The 24,540-nt window shown below is 34.3% G+C and overlaps 4 protein-coding genes across 6 annotated transcripts; 2 read left to right on the top strand and 2 right to left on the bottom strand.

Annotated features, from left to right (window-relative positions):
• The first annotated feature begins 1,498 nt into the window (after window positions 1–1,498).
• LOC8279188 (fatty acid amide hydrolase) lies at window positions 1,499–8,856 on the top strand. Of its 2 annotated transcripts, XM_048375681.1 has the most exons (21): window positions 1,503–2,074; window positions 2,320–2,399; window positions 2,563–2,672; window positions 2,813–2,873; window positions 3,336–3,526; window positions 3,617–3,746; window positions 3,908–3,985; window positions 4,087–4,234; window positions 4,421–4,533; window positions 4,623–4,698; window positions 4,846–4,917; window positions 5,202–5,253; window positions 5,600–5,680; window positions 5,765–5,848; window positions 5,941–6,044; window positions 6,189–6,281; window positions 6,672–6,740; window positions 7,138–7,202; window positions 7,955–8,016; window positions 8,354–8,449; window positions 8,537–8,856. In XM_048375681.1, exons 2-21 carry the CDS (start codon window positions 2,321–2,323, stop codon window positions 8,594–8,596), a joined length of 1,824 nt encoding a protein of 607 aa, XP_048231638.1. In that variant the 5' UTR covers window positions 1,503–2,074; window position 2,320; the 3' UTR covers window positions 8,597–8,856. The 2 variants fall into 2 exon arrangements, with proteins under 2 accessions (XP_048231639.1, XP_048231638.1); XM_048375682.1 differs by lacking the exon at window positions 5,202–5,253 and having other exon boundaries at window positions 1,499–2,074; window positions 4,619–4,698.
• A 215-nt stretch (window positions 8,857–9,071) lies between these two features.
• Window positions 9,072–13,403, bottom strand: LOC8279187 (phosphoglycerate mutase-like protein 1). Of its 2 annotated transcripts, none has more exons than XM_002518272.4 (10): window positions 13,213–13,403; window positions 12,532–12,599; window positions 12,270–12,377; window positions 12,070–12,149; window positions 11,164–11,326; window positions 10,696–10,770; window positions 10,464–10,552; window positions 10,116–10,235; window positions 9,502–9,546; window positions 9,072–9,411 (listed from the first exon to the last, which is right to left on the bottom strand). In XM_002518272.4, the coding sequence occupies exons 1-10, from the start codon at window positions 13,358–13,360 to the stop codon at window positions 9,297–9,299; spliced, it is 1,011 nt and encodes a 336-aa protein (XP_002518318.2). In that variant the 5' UTR covers window positions 13,361–13,403; the 3' UTR covers window positions 9,072–9,296. The 2 variants fall into 2 exon arrangements, with proteins under 2 accessions (XP_002518318.2, XP_015574172.1); XM_015718686.3 differs by having other exon boundaries at window positions 12,270–12,454; window positions 13,213–13,268.
• A 3,321-nt stretch (window positions 13,404–16,724) lies between these two features.
• LOC8279186 (receptor-like protein EIX2) lies at window positions 16,725–21,579 on the top strand. Its single transcript, XM_048375330.1, has 3 exons — window positions 16,725–19,832; window positions 19,923–20,020; window positions 21,232–21,579. Exons 1-3 carry the CDS (start codon window positions 16,760–16,762, stop codon window positions 21,577–21,579), a joined length of 3,519 nt encoding a protein of 1,172 aa, XP_048231287.1. The 5' UTR covers window positions 16,725–16,759.
• On the bottom strand, window positions 21,527–24,534 carry LOC8279184 (APO protein 3, mitochondrial). The gene is made up of 3 exons (XM_002518269.4): window positions 23,577–24,534; window positions 23,029–23,459; window positions 21,527–22,915 (listed from the first exon to the last, which is right to left on the bottom strand). Exons 1-3 carry the CDS (start codon window positions 23,906–23,908, stop codon window positions 22,506–22,508), a joined length of 1,173 nt encoding a protein of 390 aa, XP_002518315.2. The 5' UTR covers window positions 23,909–24,534; the 3' UTR covers window positions 21,527–22,505.
• Window positions 24,535–24,540: the final 6 nt, after the last annotated feature.

The following is a 24,540-nucleotide window of genomic DNA, read 5'->3' on the forward strand; positions in this document are numbered from 1 at the left end:
AAAAAAATAAAATATGTGGCAATTATTTAACTCCATCCATTAAGTGAAAAAAACACTAATTTATAGGATAAACTTTTTAAATTTTACCTATTTTTATATTAAGGAAGTATGTCTATATTTAATTATTTTTGTGTCAAATTAATTTATATAATTCATTTTTATATAATTGTGCATGATCTATTATAAAATAACAACTCTAAAAATTATATAATATCTAATAATGCATTATGATGATATTAAAATTTTATTTTAGAAAAGATTGTCTTTTTAAATGTAACTAAAATTAGAAAATATATGCCGTAGTAGTTTACTTATTGCAATCGCAAAATATTTAGCTAAATAATAAATTAATATAATTATATTTATTTTTTAAAAACTATATTTATAATATAATAAAACTATTGAATGAACCCAAAAATTAAATAAAAAAAAGAAAGAAAACTCAAAGTACTCCTTTTTCTAGTCAATGTTTCTTTTGCTTGTGAAGATAATAAAGCATTAATTTAGAATTATTCAACGAAATTTAATATGGTGTTGAAATTGAAGCATTTTGAGTCGTATAATTATTATTTGCCACTTGAAAGTCAAAGAAAGCAATTGAAACAAATGATGTTATATCATTGATACCTCTTTCAATTTCCCAACTTAACTCGATAATTCATTTTTAATTCTTTATAATTTTATAATTTTATTTTTTTAATACAATTTTAGTTTTTCTAATATATATATATATATATATATATATATATATATATATATATATATATATATATATCTATAATTAATATGGAACGTGACTTGGATAAATACGAGTAACAAAATACTATTTCAAGAGTTTTATTGCAACTGTATATCTAAAATTAGAACTTAAAGTTTTAATTAAGTTAAAAGAGACTCTTATGCTATTTATGTACGTATACAGTTTTAGTTTAACTGCAATAAATTTTTCTATTTTAGCGCAACTATAGTGTACCAATAAAACTATAAATTTATGATAAATATAAATAATAAGAGGAGAAATTTCACAAACAATTAACTTATTGGTGAGTTAAATCTTGAATTATATTAATTATATATTCTTGAAAATCGGAGAGTATATTAATAATTTAAAAATATTTAAAAAATAGAATTATAAAATCTAAGCTAAATGGCAAGTAATAAATTCTTTTACTAAGAGCTCAGATTTCTATATCCAACCTTTAAAAAACAACACTTGAGAATAATACATTAATACTGACAGCCCTGAAATATGTTGACATTGTTTATTTTTGAAACATATTTTTAATTTTTACAATTTTTGTTTTTAGAACTTCTTTTTCTAAATTTGGGTTGCAAAAAAGCAAATAGAGAAAAAGAAGAAGTGAAAATGACTTAAAATATTGAGGCGAGCAAGCGTAAAGCTGATAATAAACATGTAAATTTATGTTAATGGGTTATAAATGATAAAGAAATTGCAACTAACTAAAAAAAACTGAATTATCTAATCTAGTTGTTTTTGTAACGGTTAAACGAATTTTAGAGTACACTTAGCATTTTCAGAAACTGGAACCAGCAAGTGAAAAGATTTGAGTTACTGGTTCAACTGGTCGGATTGATTTTTTTTAATTTTTCTTTAGATAGATGGATCTAATCCGAATGAACCAGTGTAACCCACCCAGAAGGAATTAACCACCGATTCATTGTTGAACCAGTGCCCGCACAGGTTTTTGAGTCTACCAATTGCATTTCACCCATTTCTATCAAGGATTTCGACAGAATTTATTTATCTAGTATATGCGTGCGCCATTTAGAAAGAAATAAAATGAAGAGAGGGTGAAGTTGACGCCAAAACCAACCTGCCGCAGAAATGGAAGGTGCTGCCAACTGCCAACTACAAATGGCAGTAGCAATTTAAGAGCTGCTCAGTCGTCAAAACCAACAAATATATCTTAACTACATTACCATATTCTACTTTTCTCTCTTTCTTAGACTTTGACGCCTTCTTTCTCTTACAACAACAAAATAGAAAAATCCAATCTTTTTTTCTCATTTTCCAAGAGACACATAAGCATACTCTGTCTCTCTCTTCCAACAGGTATGTTGTCCAAACTTATCTGAAATTTATCTTTTTTATCATTTTCATCGTTACTTGATCTTATTCACTACTCTCAGTTTAGCGGAGAGACTGAATCGTTGTTTTTTTTTTTGTTCTTTTACTCATAACACACAAGTGAAGGTGTTTGATGATTTTTGCTTGCTATGCTTGCTTGTTTCTTGTGTTTGCTTTATGTCTTAATTATGACTTATCTTTTTGTGGGTTTGTGTTTTTGTCGTTGGAAGGATGGGAAAGAAACGTATAATGGTTCCAGCTGAGGATGTGGACTTGTCTACTGTCCAGTATAAGCCTGAAGTTATTGAAGGTTTGGTTGGTTTTAATTATACCCACATCTCCTTTTATCTATACATGCATTTAAATTTGTATTTATGTGTATATGATATTGTGATGAATTGGGTTATATGCATATTTGTATGCGGAGAGAAGAGAAGAGATTGAGTTGATGTTTATTTTGTTTGAATTTATAGCTCCGCATCTGACTGGATTGGGATTTAAGTTGTTTGTAAAACTACTTGAGGCTCCAGTGATTGGTTCTCTCATCATATCTCATTTAAAGAAGGAGAACAAGATGAATGAGGTCGGATGTGATTTAGAATTTCTTTTTTCCTTTTAAGAAATTTGAATTCTTGCCTGTTATTGTTTATTTGGTTCACTGTTTGTTTGTTATGACAAATATGATTTTGACTGAGCTGGCTTTCAATTAATTGTTAATATCAGATGCTGCGAAACACTGATATACCAGAAGCACCCATGTTTAAACCTGAATATCCTCCTCAAGGTTTGTTCTTACGCTTTTCTCTCATGATTTTTCCTGTAGATTACAGCGCAGACAAACACATGTTTATATGGTTGCATGCTATGTTAGTTTTGGAACATTAAAGTATGTATGGAAGCACTAAATAGAAGGGTCAGTTCATGAATTTGAAATCATCATAAGATCCATGTTCAACCCAGCTTTAGTTGAAATTATGTAGAAAGCATAGTCTTCTTGCTTGCAACTCACATGCACCCTTTTATGTGCACAAATGCATATGTTCCTGGCTTTGCAATTTTGGTCAAAGATAGTGTTCATTTTAAGTCTTGGGGGATGAATACAATTGCTTTCTCAAGAGAATTGGATAGTCAGATTAGAAAAATTAGATGTTGTGCTGTGAAATTTGGACAGCTGAACAAAACTTGTGTTTTATTAAATCATGATTCTGGACATGAAGCTGACATAGTGAGTATATTGCACGTTCAGAACCAGAGCCTGGTGGTGTTGTTTTGGATGAGGATGGAAAACCAGAAGATAGGGTTGAAGTAGCCTTGAAGTGTCTACCACATTATGATCCTGCTAGCTTCTGGAATGGGGACTCAGCTCCATCATTCAGGTACTGGAAGATACGTGATTATGCACATGCTTATCGATCTAAGATTGTGACACCATCTACGGTAAGTCTCTATTGATATCTAGAGGCTTAGTTTCTTTCTTTCTTTTCTTTATCTCTAATAAATTACAGCATCTTAGCATTGATGCTGTAGGTTGCAGAGCACATAATCTCAGTTTTAGAGGAGTTCAAAGGAAAGAAGCCTCCAACACCATTATTGATTTCTTTTGATGAGGAGGAAGTTAGGAAGCAGGCTGCTGCTTCTACACGGAGGTTTGAGGAAGGTACCACTGAATCACATTTTTATTGTATTCTTTTAGGTCTTTTAACTAACTAAAGTGACTTTAACTTTTCGAGTCTATATGAAGTTTAGTCTGTTATAAGATTAAACTGCAATCAGCCGATTATCACCATATTCTGAGATTTGCACACTGTGGTTATGCAGGAAATCCAATGTCCATTTTAGATGGCATTTTCATGGCAATCAAGGATGATATAGATTGCTATCCCCATCCATCTAAAGGTGGACAATCTTCATTTTAATTTCAGCCTTCTTAACTTTCCTTAGAGACAGTAGTAGCAGAAAAAAACTACCAGCTTAAAACTTATATATTTTAACTTCAGGTGCTACAACATGGATGCATGAGGTCCGTTCTGTCAAAAAGGATGCAGTTTCTGTTTCTAGATTGCGTAGCTGTGGTGTGATATTTGTGGGGAAGGCAAATATGCATGAATTAGGCATGGGAACAACTGGAAATAATCCAAATTATGGGTCAGTTCATTACAAAGACCAATTATGTTAGGAATTTTGACTATTGAAACATAAATGATAATGTTAACAGGACTTAACAATTTGTGTTTATAAATTTGTTTCCTTTTGACCTTCACTGCAATGCCATTTTTATTTTATTTTATTTCCTTTTCAGCTTTAGTAATTAACAATTATATTGAAGTGCAGAACCACAAGAAACCCTCATGCAACGGATAGGTACACAGGTGGATCTTCCTCAGGCCCAGCAGCTATTGTAGCTTCTGGGCTCTGCTCTGCTGCCTTAGGAACAGATGGTGGAGGTGCGTGTATGTGTTACATTGGATCTGGTTGAGAGTTGGCGTGTATGAAACACTAATTTGTTTGTGTAACATAATGGTGAAAAAGGCAGGTTCTGTCCGCATCCCTTCTTCCCTTTGTGGTGTAGTGGGCTTGAAAACAACGTATGGACGGACAGATATGGAAGGGTAAGATTTTTAATCTCTACCTTTGCTGCTGAAATATATTATGTTAAGATATGTGAAGCAGAAAAGGAACAATCTTGTATGACAAGATATGTAAAGTCATAGTTTTCGTTCTTATGTTGGTTGTCTTTTTTGTTATTATTGTGACAGTTCATTATGCCATTATGGAACTGTGGAAATTATTGGACCAATTGCATCTTCAGTGGAGGATGCCATGTTAGTGTAAGTATCTCAATATTGTGATTGCAGCTAAGAAATCTCTATAAGAAGTCAGCCCAATATGCTTGCGTTATATTAGAACCACCTGCATGCCTTTCAAACAGGCATCACTTGCAAGTCACTTTATGTGCTTCTATTGGCGAAAGAAAAGGAGGAAAACCAAAAGAGACAGTTGCATTTTGGTGTGATTAGTCATTTTTGTTTTCTAGATGACAGTGAACAGTTGAGCTTCAGTAATTACTTGATGGAAAATGTTGGTCACCTTTTGCATTATGTTGATTCTTCAGGTATTCTGTGATTTTGGGCTCATCTCCTGCAGATAAAATCTGCCTGAGACCAGTAAGTTCATAAACTTTGGCAGCTATACAGAACAAACACAATTTTTTTCCAAAAAGATTTATCTCTCCCTAGTAATATTCCCAAATCTCTAGTCAATTGTCCATAATCAATTAGCCTTAAGTTTTTTTTTAAAATTTTTTTTTCGGTTAAAGTGAAGTACAAATGTGCAATTTCTGGTAACAAACCTTATTTTTCCAGTCACGGTTATCATGTTTGCTGCATTGGCTTACTACACATACAAGGAGGTTAAGTTATAAGTTGTGAACATTTGTTTGGCTTTGTTTTCTTTTTTGGTATATTAACATCCTTACAGAATTTTTCATTTTTTTTTTTTTTTTTGTGGTAGTCTCCTCCTTGTTTGCCTAATTTGTCATCATATGAAAGTGTGGGTGGTTTGGGATCATTGCGGCTTGGGAAGTATACAGAGGTGATCACACTTTCTCTTTACTGAATCTTGATCAAATTCACTTAGCAAATGAATTATATTTCTTGAATGATAAATACCTTGCAGTGGTTTAATGATGTGCACTCAACTGATGTCTCTGATAAGTGTGAGGATGCTCTTAACCTTCTGTCAAAAACACATGGGTGTGAAGTAAGTACTTCATTACCATAATGTGCTTCAGTATTCCAAATTCAATTTAAATCATTTTGCTGAGACTGAACTATCATTGGATGTGGTTCAAGATAGTGGAGATTGTTGTACCTGAACTTGAAGAGATGCGCACTGCTCATCTTGTTTGCATTGGATCTGAAATGCAGTCCTCATTAAGCCCTGATATCGAGGATGGGTATGCTTTGTGCCTTTTCAGAGAGTATATCAATAGTTCAACAATATTGTCTGTTGCATCCGACTTTTTAAGCTGATAGTTATCACTGCTCAGATTTTAGATGAAATTAATGACATAGAATATTCTTTCTTGTCCTTTTTGTAGGAAAGGTGTGAGGTTGACATATGATACCCGTACCAGTCTTGCACTATTTCAATCATTCAGTGCTTCAGATTATGTTGCTGCACAGTGTCTTAGGTGAGAATAGATAACAATAATGTTAAGTTATATAATGAGGTTCATATGGTTGAGGTTTTCATGCTTATAGCTTAAGCTTCTGAAGGCACTATATTTATCAGCAGTATTATGTAACTAGCCAGTGGAATCTGATTAGTTCATGGACTACACTTGTTTACTTGATTAGTTGAAGAGATGCTTTGTTTTCTCTCTTCCAATCTTTATGATGCAGAATATTCAAGATTGTATGTCTATATATTTTCTGCTAATTTCATTTCTGGATTGGAATGTATTTTAACATGAGGGATCCACATGTGTTGCAAGATCTATGGTTGTATGACAGATTCTGAGTTCTACTTTTGGAGTCCTATAGTTGATTTCTTTCTTTCAATTTGATTCATTTTGTTTCAGGAGAAGATTAATGTACCATCACATGGAGATTTTTAAAAAGGTTGATGTCATAGTCACCCCTACGACTGGGTAAGTAATGTTTACTGTTTTTGCATCAATTCTGGTCCTGTCCATTTAATAATTAGATATAACATTGATGTAATTGAACTGGATTGAGGTTCTCCTGGTTATTAAGAGTTTAAGCATATCTTTAAAAATATAGGTTCTGCTTTATTGACATCAGCAATGAAATCTAGTGGCCATGGCTGATTTATTGCTTCAGCCATAAGAAGGAACCTGCTTATAGATTTAAATGCTTTATCAAATGCCATTTTGGTTTGGAAAGTTATCATATAAAATTCAGTGTTACTGGAAGATACTCCTCCCTCATTGATGATTTTTGCTATTGCTTATATATGGGTACTTCTCCTAGAAATTTGAACTAATAGCATACTTCACTCTTTCTCCTTCGTTGCATGAATGACAGCATGACAGCACCCAAAATACCTCCTAGTGCTCTCAAGTATGGTGAGACTGATATGCAGGTTACAGGTTTGTGCTCATCTTTCATAAGATAGTATGCTAGACTATGTTGTAATCAGCTGGAAAAAAATAAAAAGCATGTATCTCATAAAAAGTTTCAGATTTCAGTTTAGATCGTTGCAAATATTTGTAGCAGATACAGTTGGAATTTACATGAACCATATGCGACTTTTATGCCATTAATTTTGATGTCATATAATGGAATTAAGTAATGGAGTAATTCATGATAAATAATCTTCTGTCAGAGAAATCCGATTAATAATTTGGAGTCCCATTTAAATGTTGCTATCCAGGTATTTGTAGTATCATGACAAACTTGCCTGGATATGATGCTCCAGGCAGATAGATTTGAACTTGAATAGACTTGCATTGCCTAATGTTACCATAGTACATGATGTTAGCTTTAATGGTAGCCCTTAGTCATCATTCTTTAAAATGCAGATACTTTTCATGCTAGGATTAACATATTTGAGGCTTGGTTCCTTTGAAGCCTCAATTATGAAAACCATTCTGTGGAATAGATTCTGGGTAAATGATGTTGGTTTCAAGCTCCACTTGACATGGTTTTCTCTGGGAGTTCTTTTTCAGTTTTCAGAAACACATGATCCTATTACCTCAAAGTAGAAAATGAAAGAATGGTGTAATTTACACTCGAAGTACATGTCATTATTAAAAACATTGTTGCTTATTTCTGGTATTGCAGTATAGCATTTTTTCTTGCATTTCTAATTGGCATTGATGCATGTCTTTCTTGGTTTCAGGTTATCTTATGCGGTTTGTCATTGCAGCAAATCTTCTTGGTTTTCCTGCCATTACTGTCCCTGTGAGTCACATTTACCTATCTTATAGCATGAACTGCTCCACTTAACCTCTATTTGTTAACTTGGAAAATAAGCTGTAGAAGAAACTTCAACTGTATTTTCCTTGTTTGGCGGAATTTTCTTTCTATTATTTCAGAGTCATACATCAAAGATGAATTGAGAATACGATTCTCTTTGTATTCAGACTCCCTTCTTCCTCCTATCTTTGGGCGTTAAGTTTCAAACTCCATCATTTTAGGAAAAATAAGAGAAAATTTCCCCATGTATTATGACCATTAGGTATTCAGTAATCTTGTCGAGAAGGTGTAGTTTAATCATGGTTAAATTTTGGATATTCAGGTTGGGTACGATAAACAAGGCCTTCCAATAGGTTTGCAGATAATTGGTCGTCCATGGGCAGAAGCTACAATATTGCGTTTAGCTTCTGCAATAGAGGTACGATTTGCTGTCACCTGGAAGAAACTTGCCATTTTACATGCTACTGGTTGTGTCATCTGTATACAATGATCTTTGTGTTTTCAGGAACAAGCAGAGCCTAAGAAGCAGCCCGAGTCATTTTATGATGTTCTGCAGTCAAAATGAAGCGACACATCCGCTTCATCTGAATTCCCACAGGGGAATCTGGCATAGCACATTGCTTGAAAGACTGATATCAATGCTTTATTAAGTGACGTTCATTACTTTCTGCTCGTATGGTCAATAACTTGAAAAACATTACCCTTTACTGCTTGGAATTCTAGGCAACAATGAAATCATAGATTGATTGAAGTTACATGAGGCATCATGCCAGAACATTCATGATAAGTTTTTAAGAAAATGCTGTTTGTATGTTTAACACCTTACTGCTTCTCAAAATGAAATGTTCATTTGCCGGCAAATTCCAGCAGTAAAAATTTGGACTTTTCCATCAAGAGGTTTCAGTTTCAAATGGTAATGGAATAGGATGTGATATGATGGTATGACACTAAATGCAGCTATCCTGTTGTGCGGCCATTTCAACTATATAAAGAAACAAAAATAGAAAAAGCAAAGCAAAAAAATAAAAAAATAAAAAAAATAAAATAAAATCAGTAAACCTTTAAAAAGTTTAAATTTCAAGGTACCAGGTCAAGCAGGAATCGTCTCGGTTTGTTGTCTATTTCTATAATAATTAGCACAAACCCTGTCTGGGGGTGCTTCCAAGTACTTCGGCAACAACAGATATTGCAGAGAACAAAAACCATAATTTTTTAAGAATGCTAATATTGAATTATGAATGCTGAACTTCAATCTGTTTTGCTGCTTAGACAACTGAGTTTGTTGTCGGTCCATCCTCCTCCAGAGCATCGCTTGGGAGATCCAGGCCACGGGGAATCTTTCCAGGATAGTTAGTTGTTGAGGGATCTGTCCCGATCATACTGGAGGAAGAATGCAAGTTTGTGAAAATCCTAATTCCTAAGCAAGAGAACATGTTTATTTCTCTATTTTATGAAGGATTACAAACTCACCTTCTGTCAACAATGACCATGGATCTAAGTTCACAATTCGTAAAGCTGCAAGTCCATGTAATAAGTTATTGTTTCGCTTTAAAATGGATACAATAAAAACATAATTGAATTTCACATTGAGTGCAGTAAAATCTGCAAATACATGACAGAGTCTACCCTAATGCAATGGATATTACAATAGAACAGAAGGAAGAATTGAGAAAACATAAAAGGACGGAATTACGAATCTAGCCACAATACGAGCAATTCACCTTAGTAAGCCATGGTACACATGCATAAAGAATAAGAATAAGAGCTCAAAGCCCACAGGTATTGCTGATATAAGTGGTACAGACCAATAGGGCAAGTAAGGTTTTCAGCTTTGATTTTTTAAGGCCAAAAGAACAAAAAGAGTTCAAGCATCCCTTTCCAGCTCAAATTTTAAAAGGAGAATTACCAACAACTTTTGTTGAAAAAGATTGAAAAGAAGAAAATATATCAGTCAATATATCCTGAGAAAATTATGGCAGATTATTACAGAAATTTAGAGGCATGCATATCTATTAAGCTAACAGTTGATGCTTAATGAATGCCAGTTGACCTTAAACTGAAGTAACAGGCTTATGGATACTTACCGATTGCATATCTCTTTCTTCACCAATGGGTGACAGTCATTACCAAATGCACTTAAAGTGTGAAACAAGAATCCGCTATGGGTAACTATTGCTATCTCTTTCTCTTTTCTTGTCCACAACCTGCAAATAAAAATGTTAAGGTCTGAGGTGTAACATGCATTGTACATTCACATCAAGTTAAACATGTAAACTCAGCCATGAGTTTGGTAGAGCAGAAAATTGATAGAATTCAGTGTTTCTACAGTTGATTCTGAAGAAGACACTGTTTTTAGATATGTGAGACGCTGAAAAAAGAGAAAAAAAAAAGAGTACAAATTTAGAGCTCTTCCAAGACTGAGAAGCATTTACCAGTTCATGAACTTCAATCCCCGGTCAGTAAGTTCTTTGGTGGTCTCCCTCACATCAGCTTTCCACAATACGTCCTCATCAGTTTCTATCTGAAAAGAATCTCGGAAGGTTACTGAGTAGGATAATGAGACAATGACTAAAATGTTTCCTGATATAGAACAGCTACCAAAAGATCACAGGCGCATTATAGGAGTTTGTAATTGTTACTTGTTCCAAGTATCCAAGTCCTTACCAACGAAAAATCAATTGCAGGGAAAAGAAATTGATATTCGCTGATGTTTCGCCTCTTGTCACAAGGATGCACACCCTGCAGACCAAAATATAATATATGAGAACAATGTGTAAAGCTACATGTTTTGAACTTCAAAGGCAAGAAAATATTGTTACCAACATATTATTCCATTTTCCTCTCATAATAGGTGAGACTTGAGAGAGAAAACCATCATGAACAAAGTTTTACAGCATTTCGAGTTTTCCTTATATAATAAATACAAGTATAAAAGGAGTTAGGGGCATTATTCTATATTTTACATGAGAGATATTATTTCTTCTATGCAGAGGTAAACTCCTAATTTTCTAGGCATAATCCAAAGATTTATCCCAGACCAGAACTTGATAATGAAGTAATTAACAGTTTGCTAAAACCCTTTGATTAGAAGACTCTATTGCATCAAAAAGAGCAAAAATTATAGAAGTATACAAAATGTTCTCGACAAAGTTCCACAGCAATGAAAGGTGGCGAATTGAAACTTGAGATAGCTGCTCGAGCACTGTCTCCAGCATTTGCCACCATTAGTGGCAATGTATCCACCTTGTTCGTGTAGCCCTCACCACCAAACACTCCAACAGCTGTTTGCAATGTCCTAAGTGTCACAAACATGAAAGAAACAATTTAATGATTTAAATCCAATATAAGACCTTTTTATTAAAAGTAATATCAAAAGTTGTTAATAGCCTATTTTGATAATAATTCTTTTCTCTTCAAAATCAGTTCCACCAATATTACCTCCACCAAAAGATGAACTTAAAATGTAAACTTGAAATTTTTCTTGAAAAAGTTGTCAAAATAACTCAAAATTCAAACCAATATAATATGTAAAACAAGGAGCTACATTTGATATGCACAGATCTAGATTTCTAATGAAATTGAGACGACAATCGGAAGCATAATAAGCAAAGACAAGAAATTGGCTGTAAAACTTGCTTATAAGGGCTTCTCATAAGCTAAAATAAGAAGTCCATGACTCTCAATAAGCATTAGGAGTTCAACAATGTTACAAACATGAACTTGAGAGCAAGTTCACAAAATGAATGTCATATCTCATTGACAAAAGTTCCATCTATTTAATGTAGTAATTAAATATCCTCGCCATCTACATAAGCCTTCAACAGAAACAAAAATGTTCCATTTCCTTTTTTCCATATCTTGTAAGAAAATTTATAGACTTGAACTGATTAAATTGTTGAACTAATGTCGATTATAAAACATATTAACTGCAGCAGTAAGAAATATGAATTATTATATTGTTAAACAATTGCCAAGTGAAAATATATAAAGGATTGCTATCACTAGGAGCATAGGAATATTGGGTTTCAGCTTCAATACCTCAGCAAAGGAGACGTAACAACCAAGTCAATCCTCTTAGACAGTCCACACGTTTGGACATGCTTTCGCAAATTATCAACCTACCAAAAAGCAAAAAAGGATCTTTGTCAGATTTCCTCCAACAAACATGGATAAAAAAGATGACTTGAATGAGCTTTTTGTTCTTAAATGATTGAAATAGTAATGGAATTTTGTCTTACCTGCTGCCAGCCCAGTTGAGTAAGTTGTGCATCATAATATTTGGGAGACAAGTAAGCTTTGTAGTTCTTATCTCCCTCTACATTGTGCATCCCTTGTGCATGCCTCACCTGGATGCATGGTTTCATAAGACCAGAAAACCTTGATTTGCGAGCAAAAGCCAAGAAAGAAGGCAATCTTGAACATCCTTCAGACCAAATATGTAGCAGCTTCATATCCACAATGGAAAAAGGATATAATTTGAAAAACAAACTCAATACCAACCAGGTGAATAGTTTTGCACCGGTGCAACGGAAACAGACTTGGACCTGGAGCACCATCCATATCTGCAACTGGATATAACAAAAACTAGCTTTCACATAGAGCCAAGGGATGCAATATCATTAAAGGAATCAGCTTCAAAAAGAAAAAAGAAAAGGAAAAATACAAGAAAGTTCAGAAATTGCTAGTTTGTACAAGGAAAATTATAAAAGAAAGGCCATACACCACAGCCTTTTGTAACAAAGAGAGGAAATTAAATGATATAAGCTCCTCTGAATTCATGTCTCAAACAGCAGTTCAAATTTCCACTTGAATCAATTTCCAGCGGCCTGATGACACTCATTATAATCATAGATCTTTCATTTTGTCTATCATGAGACAAATCAAACAGCATCAAAACTAATAAAACATTCTAAAACAGAACTAACAAATCAAAGTCCACACATTTCCCAGTAAAATTAAAGACAAAAGCAGACAGGATCAGACACCAAGAAGTAAAAAGGGAAAAGAAAAAAACAACAAAACAAACAAACCCAGATACCAAACAAGGAAATTAAGGAAAACCCAGACAACAGATTAAACAAAAGACACAATCATTCATGAGTAAAGAAAATCTTGCATACATATCCAAAACTATAATAGGTAACCTGATATGGGTTTTAAGGAAATTGGTCATAAAGTTACCTGGAAAAGAAGAGGAGGAGGAGCAGACAAGAGGGAAGAGAGCTGTAGAAGAAGAAGAAGAAGAAGAAGAAATGGAGTGATGATGGTGTGTTAGAGAAATGGTGTGATGATTGATTGGGCTGATAAAGGTGCAAATAAAAATAGTCATTTTTTTTGGTATCTTGTAATTTTGAGGCAAGTAATTTCCTTTGTCTTTATTGTCTTCTTTCTTTCTTTGTTTCCTATATAAATGGGAATTGATGTCTCTGTAATTGTAGGATTCTTTATCAGAATTTATATTTCATGATGAAACATGATTTATATGAGTTAACTTCAATTAGAAATTTTATTAATTTCAATTCATATTTCGGTAAAATTCTTAATAAACTATGGTCAAAATAAAATTTATATATCAAAACTAAATACACATTAACATTGACAAAACTTTATGTTTTAATTTTTTAATTATGTATATAACTGACATGTTCCTTTTCTAAAAAAATTAAAATAATTTATTAATTAATAAAATAAATAAAGTATAAATAAAATATTATTTCTAGAATTAAAATTATTATTTAATTAAAACTTAATATATTAATAAATTAGTATAAAAATTATAAAATTATATATCAATTTAAATTTTATGTGTTAAAAATAAATATACATATTACAAAATTTATATTATATAAAAAAGTAATGTGCAAATTTCATGTATAAATATATAGTTACCTTCTTTGTAGCATTGAGTTATAAGAGAGAAAAAGATAATTACAAATATATATAAATATAAATTGTTATTAACCTTGCAAGCTTTTGTAAATTTTCAGTTTAAATAAAAAATAAAATAAAAGATTATGGGTTCAAATTTTTGCAATTATACTCATTTTGAGGATTTTTCCATTTACAACTCCTTCATATTCACCTAAATATGAATTAGCCTATAGGATTTTCCCTTTACCAAAGAGGAAATAGAATTTCCCTAGCTAAAGGGAAAACAGCTAATATCAGTTTACAAATTCTATAATTTATGGAACGATGAAAACTACAGCATGATCCCCAGAGATATCCCTCATCAAAAGTAAAACCTGTTAGCTATAGAATGACCAACAGCATATTTACAAGCTACCCTTTAACAAAAAATATTTCCCTAGTTTTATATCATTAATTTTTATGTTTCTTTTTCATTGAAAATCAATATCTGGATTTAAGTTTTATCCTGCTAATGAAGAGATAATTTGTTGTAAATTCTGAAAAATGCAAGAGGTGAAAGTCTTTCTTATAATGTCATTATTAAGTGTATTAAAATACAAACAAGTAGGAGAAAAATATTGTTTATTTCTTCACTGAACTTAAAGAAGAAAATAGATTCAGGATCAAGATTTGATAAGAGTTTTAATAAGTAGTATCTGGGAAGAAACTCAGAACAATGAGAATATTTGTCAAGCAAAAATAATGGAAACAAGAACCCTTATTGAGAGTTAAAAAAAAAAGTTTCAAATTTTTATGCCAAGAAATACATCTATATGGCATGTGAGTGAGTTTAACTTGATAATGATGGTTGTCTTCTTGAAAGAGAAATATAGTTTAGTCTCATATAAATGCAATACCTGATGTGATGGATCTGAGTTACAGCTCCATTACAATTCCTGCAAAAACTATTATATCACTAAATTTTTGTAGCAAGTTTCTTTCTGGTTTCTTGGAAATGGAAATATGCATGCATGACATGAGAGAAATCAAAATCAAGGTGTAGCTTGAGTCAATACTACAGGTACTGCTATATATATTGTTGTTAAGTGAGACTTCATTTGTCATTAATCTCATCAAACAAATATGATACACTATAACTGTCTGCATAAATCCTGACCTGTGAACGTCTGATATCATATATTATCCTCAGGATTTGGATCCTCCTATAAAAAACTAACACCAGATTTTAGCATGAGGGTTAACCAGGGGGTGGCTACTATCTCAAGCAACTGGGCATCAATTGATCTGAGATATATTAATGTTAAGATAATTATGTCCAGTCTTGTAGAATTATTTAATTATTATTCCAACTGATCTTTTATATCAAGAAAAGCTAAAATTAAGTCCACATATGTTGGTATCATGTGAAAATAAACAGCTGTTCTTTTTTTCTTTATTATATATAAATATTCTTTGATGACAGCTAAGGGCAGAACATACTTTTCCACCATTTTTTAATAAAAGAAAGAACATTATAATATGTCAAATTGTTTGAATTTGTACCTAATTTCATATTCTTCTTCTTATATCTTATTCCATAAAAGCTGAGACTTGACTCTCCTACTTTAATCAGTTTCTTATATAGCTAGAAGGTAGCATTTTCTGCAGAGAAGTTAAAATGAAACTTCTCAATTTCAATGATATGACCAAAATAAAAAGGTTAGAAAGATTGATAGATTGAAAACTACATAAAATTATAATATACTTTGCAGATACCAACTTCATTTGACTTCCAGAATTATTTAATTCCATAAGAAGACATACAAAACCTTGAGTCACAGGACAAGACAAGGTCATTTGCATGCATGATGACATATTTTTCAACTTGGTACCAAAATTACTTATCAGAAGGAAACATGAGAAAATATTTTCCTGACAGTGAAATCAATCACCAACTTCACAAAGCAAGTTCAAACTGAATTTCTCAGAATGGAGGTATGACATGAGGAAGATAAAATATGATTTGATCAGGTTGACATGAGTCAAAAAATGACAATAGTATTCTTAGGTGAAATGTCATTGTTTGTTGATTTGATCAACACACAAGAGTTTCCATAAGATAATAACTAATAATTAGTCATATACAATTTTATTTTTGACTTCTTTATACTTTCTTTATATATAAATTGGCTAAATAAAAAAAAATTGATTCTAAATGCAATTTCAGGCAGTTAACAGAGTGTATTATGGATTTTCTTTTCCCTTTGCCTTTTTTTTCTTTTTTTTTTTCTGTTTTTCTCAGTCCAAACTCCAAAGATGTTGGAAATATATGAAGAAAAATACGGAAATCAAAGATTTGAAGTAGATTTCAAATTTAAAGATCAAATCCATTTGTCATTTTTCTTTTCTTAACATTCTTGAAGAGATTACTTGACTTTCCAACCTAGATCTGTATCATGTGATAACATTTTTTTTTTCCATAATCCAAAACGACAGGTACATGCTGGACATGTTTCTTCATATCTGAAAAATGACAAATGGAGCACCCACAGACTTGTCTTGGTGGTAGGTGCATATCTCAACTTGAGCAAGTTCCCGAGTTTGAGTCCCTTCCAATCATGTAAAAGAAAAGAAAAATGACAAATGGTCTTTAGATTTTCAACTTCTGTATCTTTATATTTTTTTACTTGCCTATCCTTATCAGCATACTAAAATATGTTCACCTCTTTGACTTTCTGCATAGTTTTATTTTATTATTTGCTGTCTTATCTTCCCTGATGAGTGGAATTCAAGCTTTGACTATCATAAAATTCTTGATAATCAAGAAAGTAAGACTTCATTTACATCAATCCATAGTTAAGGTTTGAAATAATTAATAATGGGAAGAGTTTCACTTCTTGTTTTGGTTCCTGCAATTCTTTGTATGCTTACTAGAGATTTTGGTTGTAATGGAGATGAACATAACAGGAGCTGTTCACAATCTGATCTTGAAGCTCTTAATGACTTCAAAAATGGGCTTAAAGATTCTGGTAACCGGCTTTCATCATGGAAAGGAAGCAACTGTTGTCAGTGGCAGGGAATCAGCTGCAACAATAGAACTGGAGCTGTTAATTCCATTGATCTGCACAACCCATATCTAGTAAGTTCCGTATATTCTTTAAGTGGGGAGCTTAGACAGTCACTGCTAAAACTCAAGTCTTTACAATACTTAGACTTGAGTCTGAACACATTTGATCAAGTCCCTATTCCTGAATTCTTAGGGTCTTTACAGAGTTTGCAATATCTGAATCTATCCAAAGCTGGGTTCAGTGGTGTAATTCCTCCAGCTTTAGGAAACCTCTCTAGTTTGCAGATTCTTGATGTTTCTTCTCAATTTTCAGGTCTTTCTGTCAATAGTTTTGATTGGGTTAGTGATCTAGTTTCAATTAGATATCTTGCTATGAGCGGCGTTGACCTTTCCATGGCAGGTTCCACCTGGATTGAGGTATTGAACATGCTTCCTCATTTGACTAACTTGCAGCTTTCAAACTGTTACCTATCTGGTTCAATTTCATCTCTTAGCCCTGTCAATTTTACTTCACTTGCTGTTCTAGACCTTAGTTTCAACAACTTTAAGTCGATGTTTCCTGGTTGGTTAGTAAATGTTAGCAGCCTAGCCTATGTTGATCTAAGTAATGGCGGTTTGTATGGTAGGATACCACTTGGTCTTAGTCAGCTTCCAAATCTACAGTTTTTAAGTCTTGCTATGAACAATAATCTTTCTGCTAGTTGTCCTCAGTTGTTCGGAGGAGGTTGGAAAAAAATAGAGGTTCTTGATTTTGCTTTGAATAGATTGCATGGCAAACTCCCTGCTTCAGTAGGAAACATTTCGTCCCTTACCATCTTTGATTTATTTGTCAATAGTGTTGAGGGTGGGATTCCTGCTTCCATTGCTAAACTCTGCAATCTACAAAGATTTGATCTCTCTGGCAATAACTTGACAGGAAGTTTGCCAAAGGTTCTTGATGGTGCAAATTGTCCATCAAACAGTCCCCTGCCTAATTTGTTGTACTTGAAACTGACCAGCAACCGTTTAACAGGAAATCTTCCAGACTGGTTGGGTCAGCTTGAAAATCTTCTAGAACTATCTTTAGGCAGTAACTTGTTCCAAGGTCCAATTCCTGCTTCTTTAGGCAACTTACAGAAGTTAACAAGTATGGAACTTGCAAGGAATCAACTTAATGGGACTGTACCTGGTAGTTTCGGACAGCTTTCTGAATTATCTACCTTGGATGTTTCTCTTAATCACCTGAGAGGATATATTTATGAAACGCATTTCTCAAGGCTGAGTAAACTGAGATTCTTGGTGTTGGCTTCCAATTCATTCATTTTCAATGTCACTCCCAACTGGATACCTCCATTTCAGGCTCAAAATGTTGATATAGGTTCATGCCATTTGGGTCCTCCTTTTCCAGCTTGGCTCAGAACTCAAAAGAAACTAAGATTTCTAGATATCTCAAATGCTACCATCTCTGATACTATACCGAAGTGGTTTTGGGAAATTGCTTCCGACCTATCGTTGTTAAATGTTTCATTTAATCAGTTACAGGGCCAACTCCAAAATCCACTAAATGTAGCTCCAGATGCAGATGTTGATTTCAGCTCCAACCTCTTGGAAGGACCTATTCCGCTTCCTACTGTGGAAATTGAATTGCTAGACCTCTCGAACAATCAGTTTTCAGGTCTCATTCATGAAAACCTGAGTGAATCAATGCCAAACTTGATCTTTCTATCTCTTTCAGGTAATCAATTGGCAGGAAATATCCCAGCCACAATAGGGGATATGCTGCTTCTTCAAGTTATTGATCTCTCAAACAATAACTTACTTGGAAGCATTCCTGATAGCATAGGGAATTGTTCTTTCTTGAAAGTTCTAGACCTTAGCTTCAACAATCTGTCAGGGACAATCCCAGCATCATTAGGCCAGTTGAATCAGCTTCAGTCACTTCACCTGAGCAACAATAAGCTTATAGAAAACATTCCACCGTCCTTTCACAAAATCTCAAACTTGGAAACCTTGGATCTTGCAAACAATGCACTATCAGGTGACATCCCACGATGGATTGGAAGTGGAGGTGGATTTTCGAAGCTCAGAATTCTCAGCTTAAGGTCAAATGCAATTTCTGGTGAAATTCCCTCCACTCTGTCAAATATAATCTCATTGCAAGTCCTTGACCTCGCACTAAACAATTTGACCGGCAGAATTCCAGTCACATTTGGAGATTTTAAAGCCATGTCTCATGAGCAATACATAAACCAATATCTAATCTATGGGAAGTATAGAGGCCTATACTATCAAGAGAGCTTGGTGGTGAATATAAAAGGCGGACCTCAAAAATACAGCAGAATTCTATCCTTGGTTACTAGCATAGACCTTTCAAGCAATAACTTACAAGGAGAGTTTCCTGTTGAAATAACAAAACTGATCGGTTTAGTAGCTTTGAACTTGTCACATAATCAAATTGTCGGTCAGATTCCTGAAAGCGTTTCGAATATGCGGCAATTGTTATCGCTTGATCTTTCAAGCAATAGGCTATCAGGAGCAATTCCTTCTAGCATGTCTTCATTATCATTTTTGTCTGCCTTGAATCTGTCGAGAAATAACTTCTCAGGCATGATTCCTTATACAGGCCAAATGACAACTTTTGCAGCTTCCTCTTTTATTGGAAATCCAAGTCTTTGTGGAGCTCCATTACAACTCAAATGCCAAGATGATGATTTAGATCAAGGAGGCACTAGTTCAGATGATGACAAGGATGGGTTCATTGATGAGTGGTTTTACTTGAGCGTTGGGCTTGGATTTGCAGCTGGTATTCTTGTTCCTATGTTTATATTAGCAATCAAGAAATCTTGGAGTGATGCCTACTTTGGTTTTGTAGACGAACTTGTTCACAGGTCACTGTGGGCAAGAAACTGAACAGCTACGTATATAAGTCTGAGCCATTGTTAAACATAAATTGATCTTTTTCTTGGATTCTGTGTTGTATGTTCATGTTATAAAGTTATATCCAAGTTAGCTAGAGCTATAGTACCTTTCATTGCTCTGCCTCATCTTTTCATAACATTTCTCAAAAGCTTTTTGGAATTTGGCATGGCAAAGGTTCCTCCATAGTCGGAAGTTGCAATTTAATTTCAAACATGAAGTAACTACTACTAGCTTTGTTTTAATCTGAGAGTAGATATATACACATATCACAAGCCATCATTTCCATAAATCAGTCCTTGATCAGAATTATGTTTTCTTGAAACACTGCATGTGAACCGACGAATGTGATAATAGTTTAGCACAAAAAAATGGTTTGCATGCTGCTGTTTAACTATAGTTAAAAGGAATTCTTCCATTCAATTCGTTTTCAAAGAGGTCGAGAACTTGCAAAGGAACTTGTACGTTTGAAAGTGCTGAAGGAAGCTCTACAAAAAAGAATATGACACAAGGCTAATCATGAGATGTGAAAGAACTTCTCCAAGCGGAGGTGGAATGATTCCTGTCAACTTTTTGTAATTCTTACGTCTATAGTTTTCAAACTGGACAAAGGAATTTCACCTATCAAATTATTGTCCTGAATGTCCAATACATACAGGGACTTCCCAGTGACAATAATTCGTTAGAAAGATTAAAAACAACTCCCCAATTGAGGCTGATACTGCTAAATGGTTTCTGGAAAGAGACTGGAAAACCTGAGATTAGTTTTGTTGTGAATTTCACTTGTCAATTTAACATCTAGACTAAATTTTTGGAATTTCCCTTGTCAAATATTTGCTTAATGCGTTTGCCTGAGAATCAAGTTCGTAAACTTAACGCTACCTTATTATACATGACTTGGTAATCAAGTTCTGTTTACCTTTAACGCTACCTTATCTTAGACCATAAAACCCTGTTAATTAATTAGTCTCTTCCCCTAACAAAACCCTTTTCCGAATCCAAAACTCTTTTCTTTCCTTGATCTTGAAACTTTTTCTTGTTTTCCACTGCTTAGATATCTCCCATCTTCTTCAAACCTTATTCTTCATTTCACGTAACTAATATCTTATCTACCTATCTATCTTCAAAAGCTTTTTTTTTTTTTCTTTGTTTTTCAGAATTGCTCCTGTCATCTTCACACACTTGTGTTTTTTTATTTTCTTGATCCGGTCGATTGCTATTATAGTCGTATGCCTGCTTTAGTGGATCATTACAGAGTGTTAGGCTTAGTATGAATTGAAGGCCCTAACCTCACAGAAGAAGATATCTCCAAAGCTTTTAAGAAGATGGCATTGTTATTACATCCTGACAAGAACCCTAATAATTCTAATGTTCATTCCGATTTCCAGAAACTCCTTGCTTCCTATCAAAATTTTAGAAAAATTCCACTGTCCTCGAAAGACTTGTCAAATTTAGAATCTCTAGTCCTTGGCTACAATAGATTTACTGGTAAACTTCCAAAATGGATTGAAGATGATTTTCTGCTTCTTAAAATTCTTAGCTTTAGGTCAAATTCATTTTCAGGAGAAATTCCTTCTTCACTAGTGAATCTGAATTCTTTGCAAGTCCTGGACCTAGCAGAGAATAAGTTGAGTGGAAGGATTCCCACCAGCTTGGATAAACGCATAGCCATGACTCAATGTATCGTGATGTATCTTATGGGTTTTTCCAGGGTCTCTATTATGAAGAGAATGTAGTTGTGAATGCAAAAGGATTGTCTTTAACTTACAACAGGGCTCTTTCCTTCTTGAATCTTTGACAAGAAACTATATCTGTCTGGAGAACTTCCAACAAAATTGGTAGGGTTGGTGGTTTGGAACTTGTCAAAGATTCAAAGTTAGTGGAGAAATTCCTCAGAATATTTCAAACTTGCATCAATTGGCATCCTTTGATATCTCAAGCAATAATCTTTCAGGTCCAACTCCTCCAAGCATGTTCCCGATGTCATTTTTGGAATACTTGTCATACAATTAATTTATCAGGTAGAATATTCTTCTGGGTTATTTGGCAACTTTTGAGGCATCTGCTTTTGTTGGCAATCCTGGACTTTCTTTAGGTGGTCCTCTTGCGGTGAAATGTTCTGGTTATGATGATCCACCTATTCGATTCAACGGAGTAGTATCACTGGATCACTGTTGACAAGTGGTTTGACCTTGCTATTGGGTTAGGATTTGCGTCCGCCATACTGGTTTCTTGTCTAATATTTAGACAATCAAAGAACTTAGAGCTTTGTGTACTTTGCTTTTGTGGATAAATCTGCTGTATTTTGGTTGCAAAGGTTTACATACTTACAGTAAACATACTGGTTGTCAAGGCTTCAAGTTTCCTTCATTTAGACACAGTTGCCATCGCAACAATAATCTGAGATCATAAGCAGTTACGGGTTATGCTTCAGAATTGCCAATTTAATCTGACAAAGCATGCCCTCCAAGAAGTAAATCCAAAACCCCTATCGAAAAGATCTATTGTGGAACAGTAGTAGATGCATCTACCATCTTTCTGAGCCATACTTGGAACTGCAAGCTTAAGCTGAGAAAGCATGCACCTTCAAGAAGTAAATCCAAAATCCCTATCCATGATAAAGCTTCAATATCCCAGAGCTTACCTAGATTCCACTCATGCTTCAGATCACCCACTTCTCTTCATCTAATTCAGGCACTGTGACATCTTCCCTCATCAAACCAGCATAATCATCACTGACATGTGCTCCAGCTTGTGCAAACAGTTCCAACACTGCAGGCAGCATGCCATAGTACCTCTTCAAATTGTTTACTAGTGGTTCACCACTCTGCTGATCTCGAACATGCCACACATACACTGGAGGAACCAAGTCATTGACAGTTGCCTGCTGCCATGCATGCTGGCCGTCCCTCATCTGGTGCTTATAAGCTTGGCAGTTCCTTACCTTGTGACCCTTAGGCCCCACTTGGACCTCTGGGCAATATCCACAAGTATGGACAGCATACTTCCGCATAAGCTCTGTGGCTCCAGTCTGCAATTTCTTCCATGCCTCCATGCCTCGAATAGCAATACCTGCTCAGATCCCAGTAAAGATAAGTTGTGTAAAGATACTCAAATACCATGAAAGAATTTTCATATCCAATTTGAAGAATTTGATTGCAGAAAAAAGAAAGATGAAAGAGGACCTTGTAAACCATCAGAATGGAAGTCCATAGGTTCGTCATGTTTGCTTGATTTGTTTCTCCTCTCCCAAAATCCATTAGTGTTTATGCCTTTTCCAGGTGCATCTTCTTTAGGGAACCTACGCTCAAAGTCCATGATCCTGCCAGCAACACTGTAAGCAGGGAAGGCTCTTCTCCTTGTTGGATATTCTGGTATGTTAACGCCCCCTTGGATACATAGTTCCATAATTGCTGGGATTCGATCCACTTGAAGCCTCTCATTGTGAGAAACAGCTCTTCCTAGTCTATCATATAGATGAAAAGACTCAACAAGAGGCAAAACATTTTCCATGCCCCCTATATTCCACATGTGCTCTTTATTTGCCTGGCTACCAATCACATTGCATGTTCTGATCTTATGAGGTGGATGACCAACATGAACTTCTCCACACACACTGCATATACAAGTCAATATCATACACCAGAATTTAATACATTCTATCAAACTTTATCAATTTTTTTCCTAAAAAATGTGTGTGTGTAGTATGCACCATATATATTAAGCGTTTTACCTGCATGAATAAACAGCAATGCTTTCAACAACCTTCGAAACACAAGACAAAAGTTCCATTCTAGCAGAATAAACTTCATGGGCAACTGGGATTAATTCCTTAACTAACAATCCATTCTCAGGTGGCCGCAAAATCCTTTCACGCACCAACTGCCTATCTTTCCTCTCCTCTCTAGCTTTCCGCTTAAGTTCATTCACACTAGTCACCCATGGTTTCCTCTCAGATTTCTTAAGCTTCCTTGGAAGCTCTACATACGTTGACCCAGTTGAATACAAAGCAGATACATGCTTTAAACGATAAAAACCCTCTTTTCCGACCCCTCTATACAACATTGTTGCTCACTAAAACTCTTCCACGCACTCCAGTAAACAATAAATTTTTAAATCCAATCTTTGCAATTTGGTAAATATGGAAGCTAATTGTTCAAATACCATCTAAACGATAAATATATACCAACCTTAAAGTAGAATAATAAGAGGGACAGACAGAAAATTCTTTCAGTTTGACATTTCAACAAACATCTTGAACGGAAAATAACAAAGGGAGAGGGGCTGTAAGGAGGATAAACAAATGGAGCATTTATGAAACACACTATCGCATGTGATTATCGTATGAAGTACGTTATGAAGAGCAATAGTGGCATTGCTACTCGATGGGTCATTTCATCGAACGTACAGAGTGCACCTCGTAAAACCCGACTAAGAGTATCAAGGGCTGTACATTTTTTCCCATATAAAATAAATGAGAAAGAAAGAAAGAAATGCCATTCAATAATGCACCATGTTAATACTATGATAGATGAAGTGAAGAAAGGAAATGGTAAACCTAAATAAATATAGAGAAAAGTGATTCAATCAGTATCTATGCGAGGTCTACTTTGCTTCCTGCAAGGAGGCTTCCTTTAAGCCATGCGGTTTCGTCTTACAGAATTAAGCACTCTTTCGACTGTTTTCTAATGCTATTA

This window comes from Ricinus communis, chromosome 6, assembly GCF_019578655.1.
Source record: "Ricinus communis isolate WT05 ecotype wild-type chromosome 6, ASM1957865v1, whole genome shotgun sequence".
Lineage (NCBI taxonomy): Eukaryota > Viridiplantae > Streptophyta > Magnoliopsida > Malpighiales > Euphorbiaceae > Ricinus > Ricinus communis.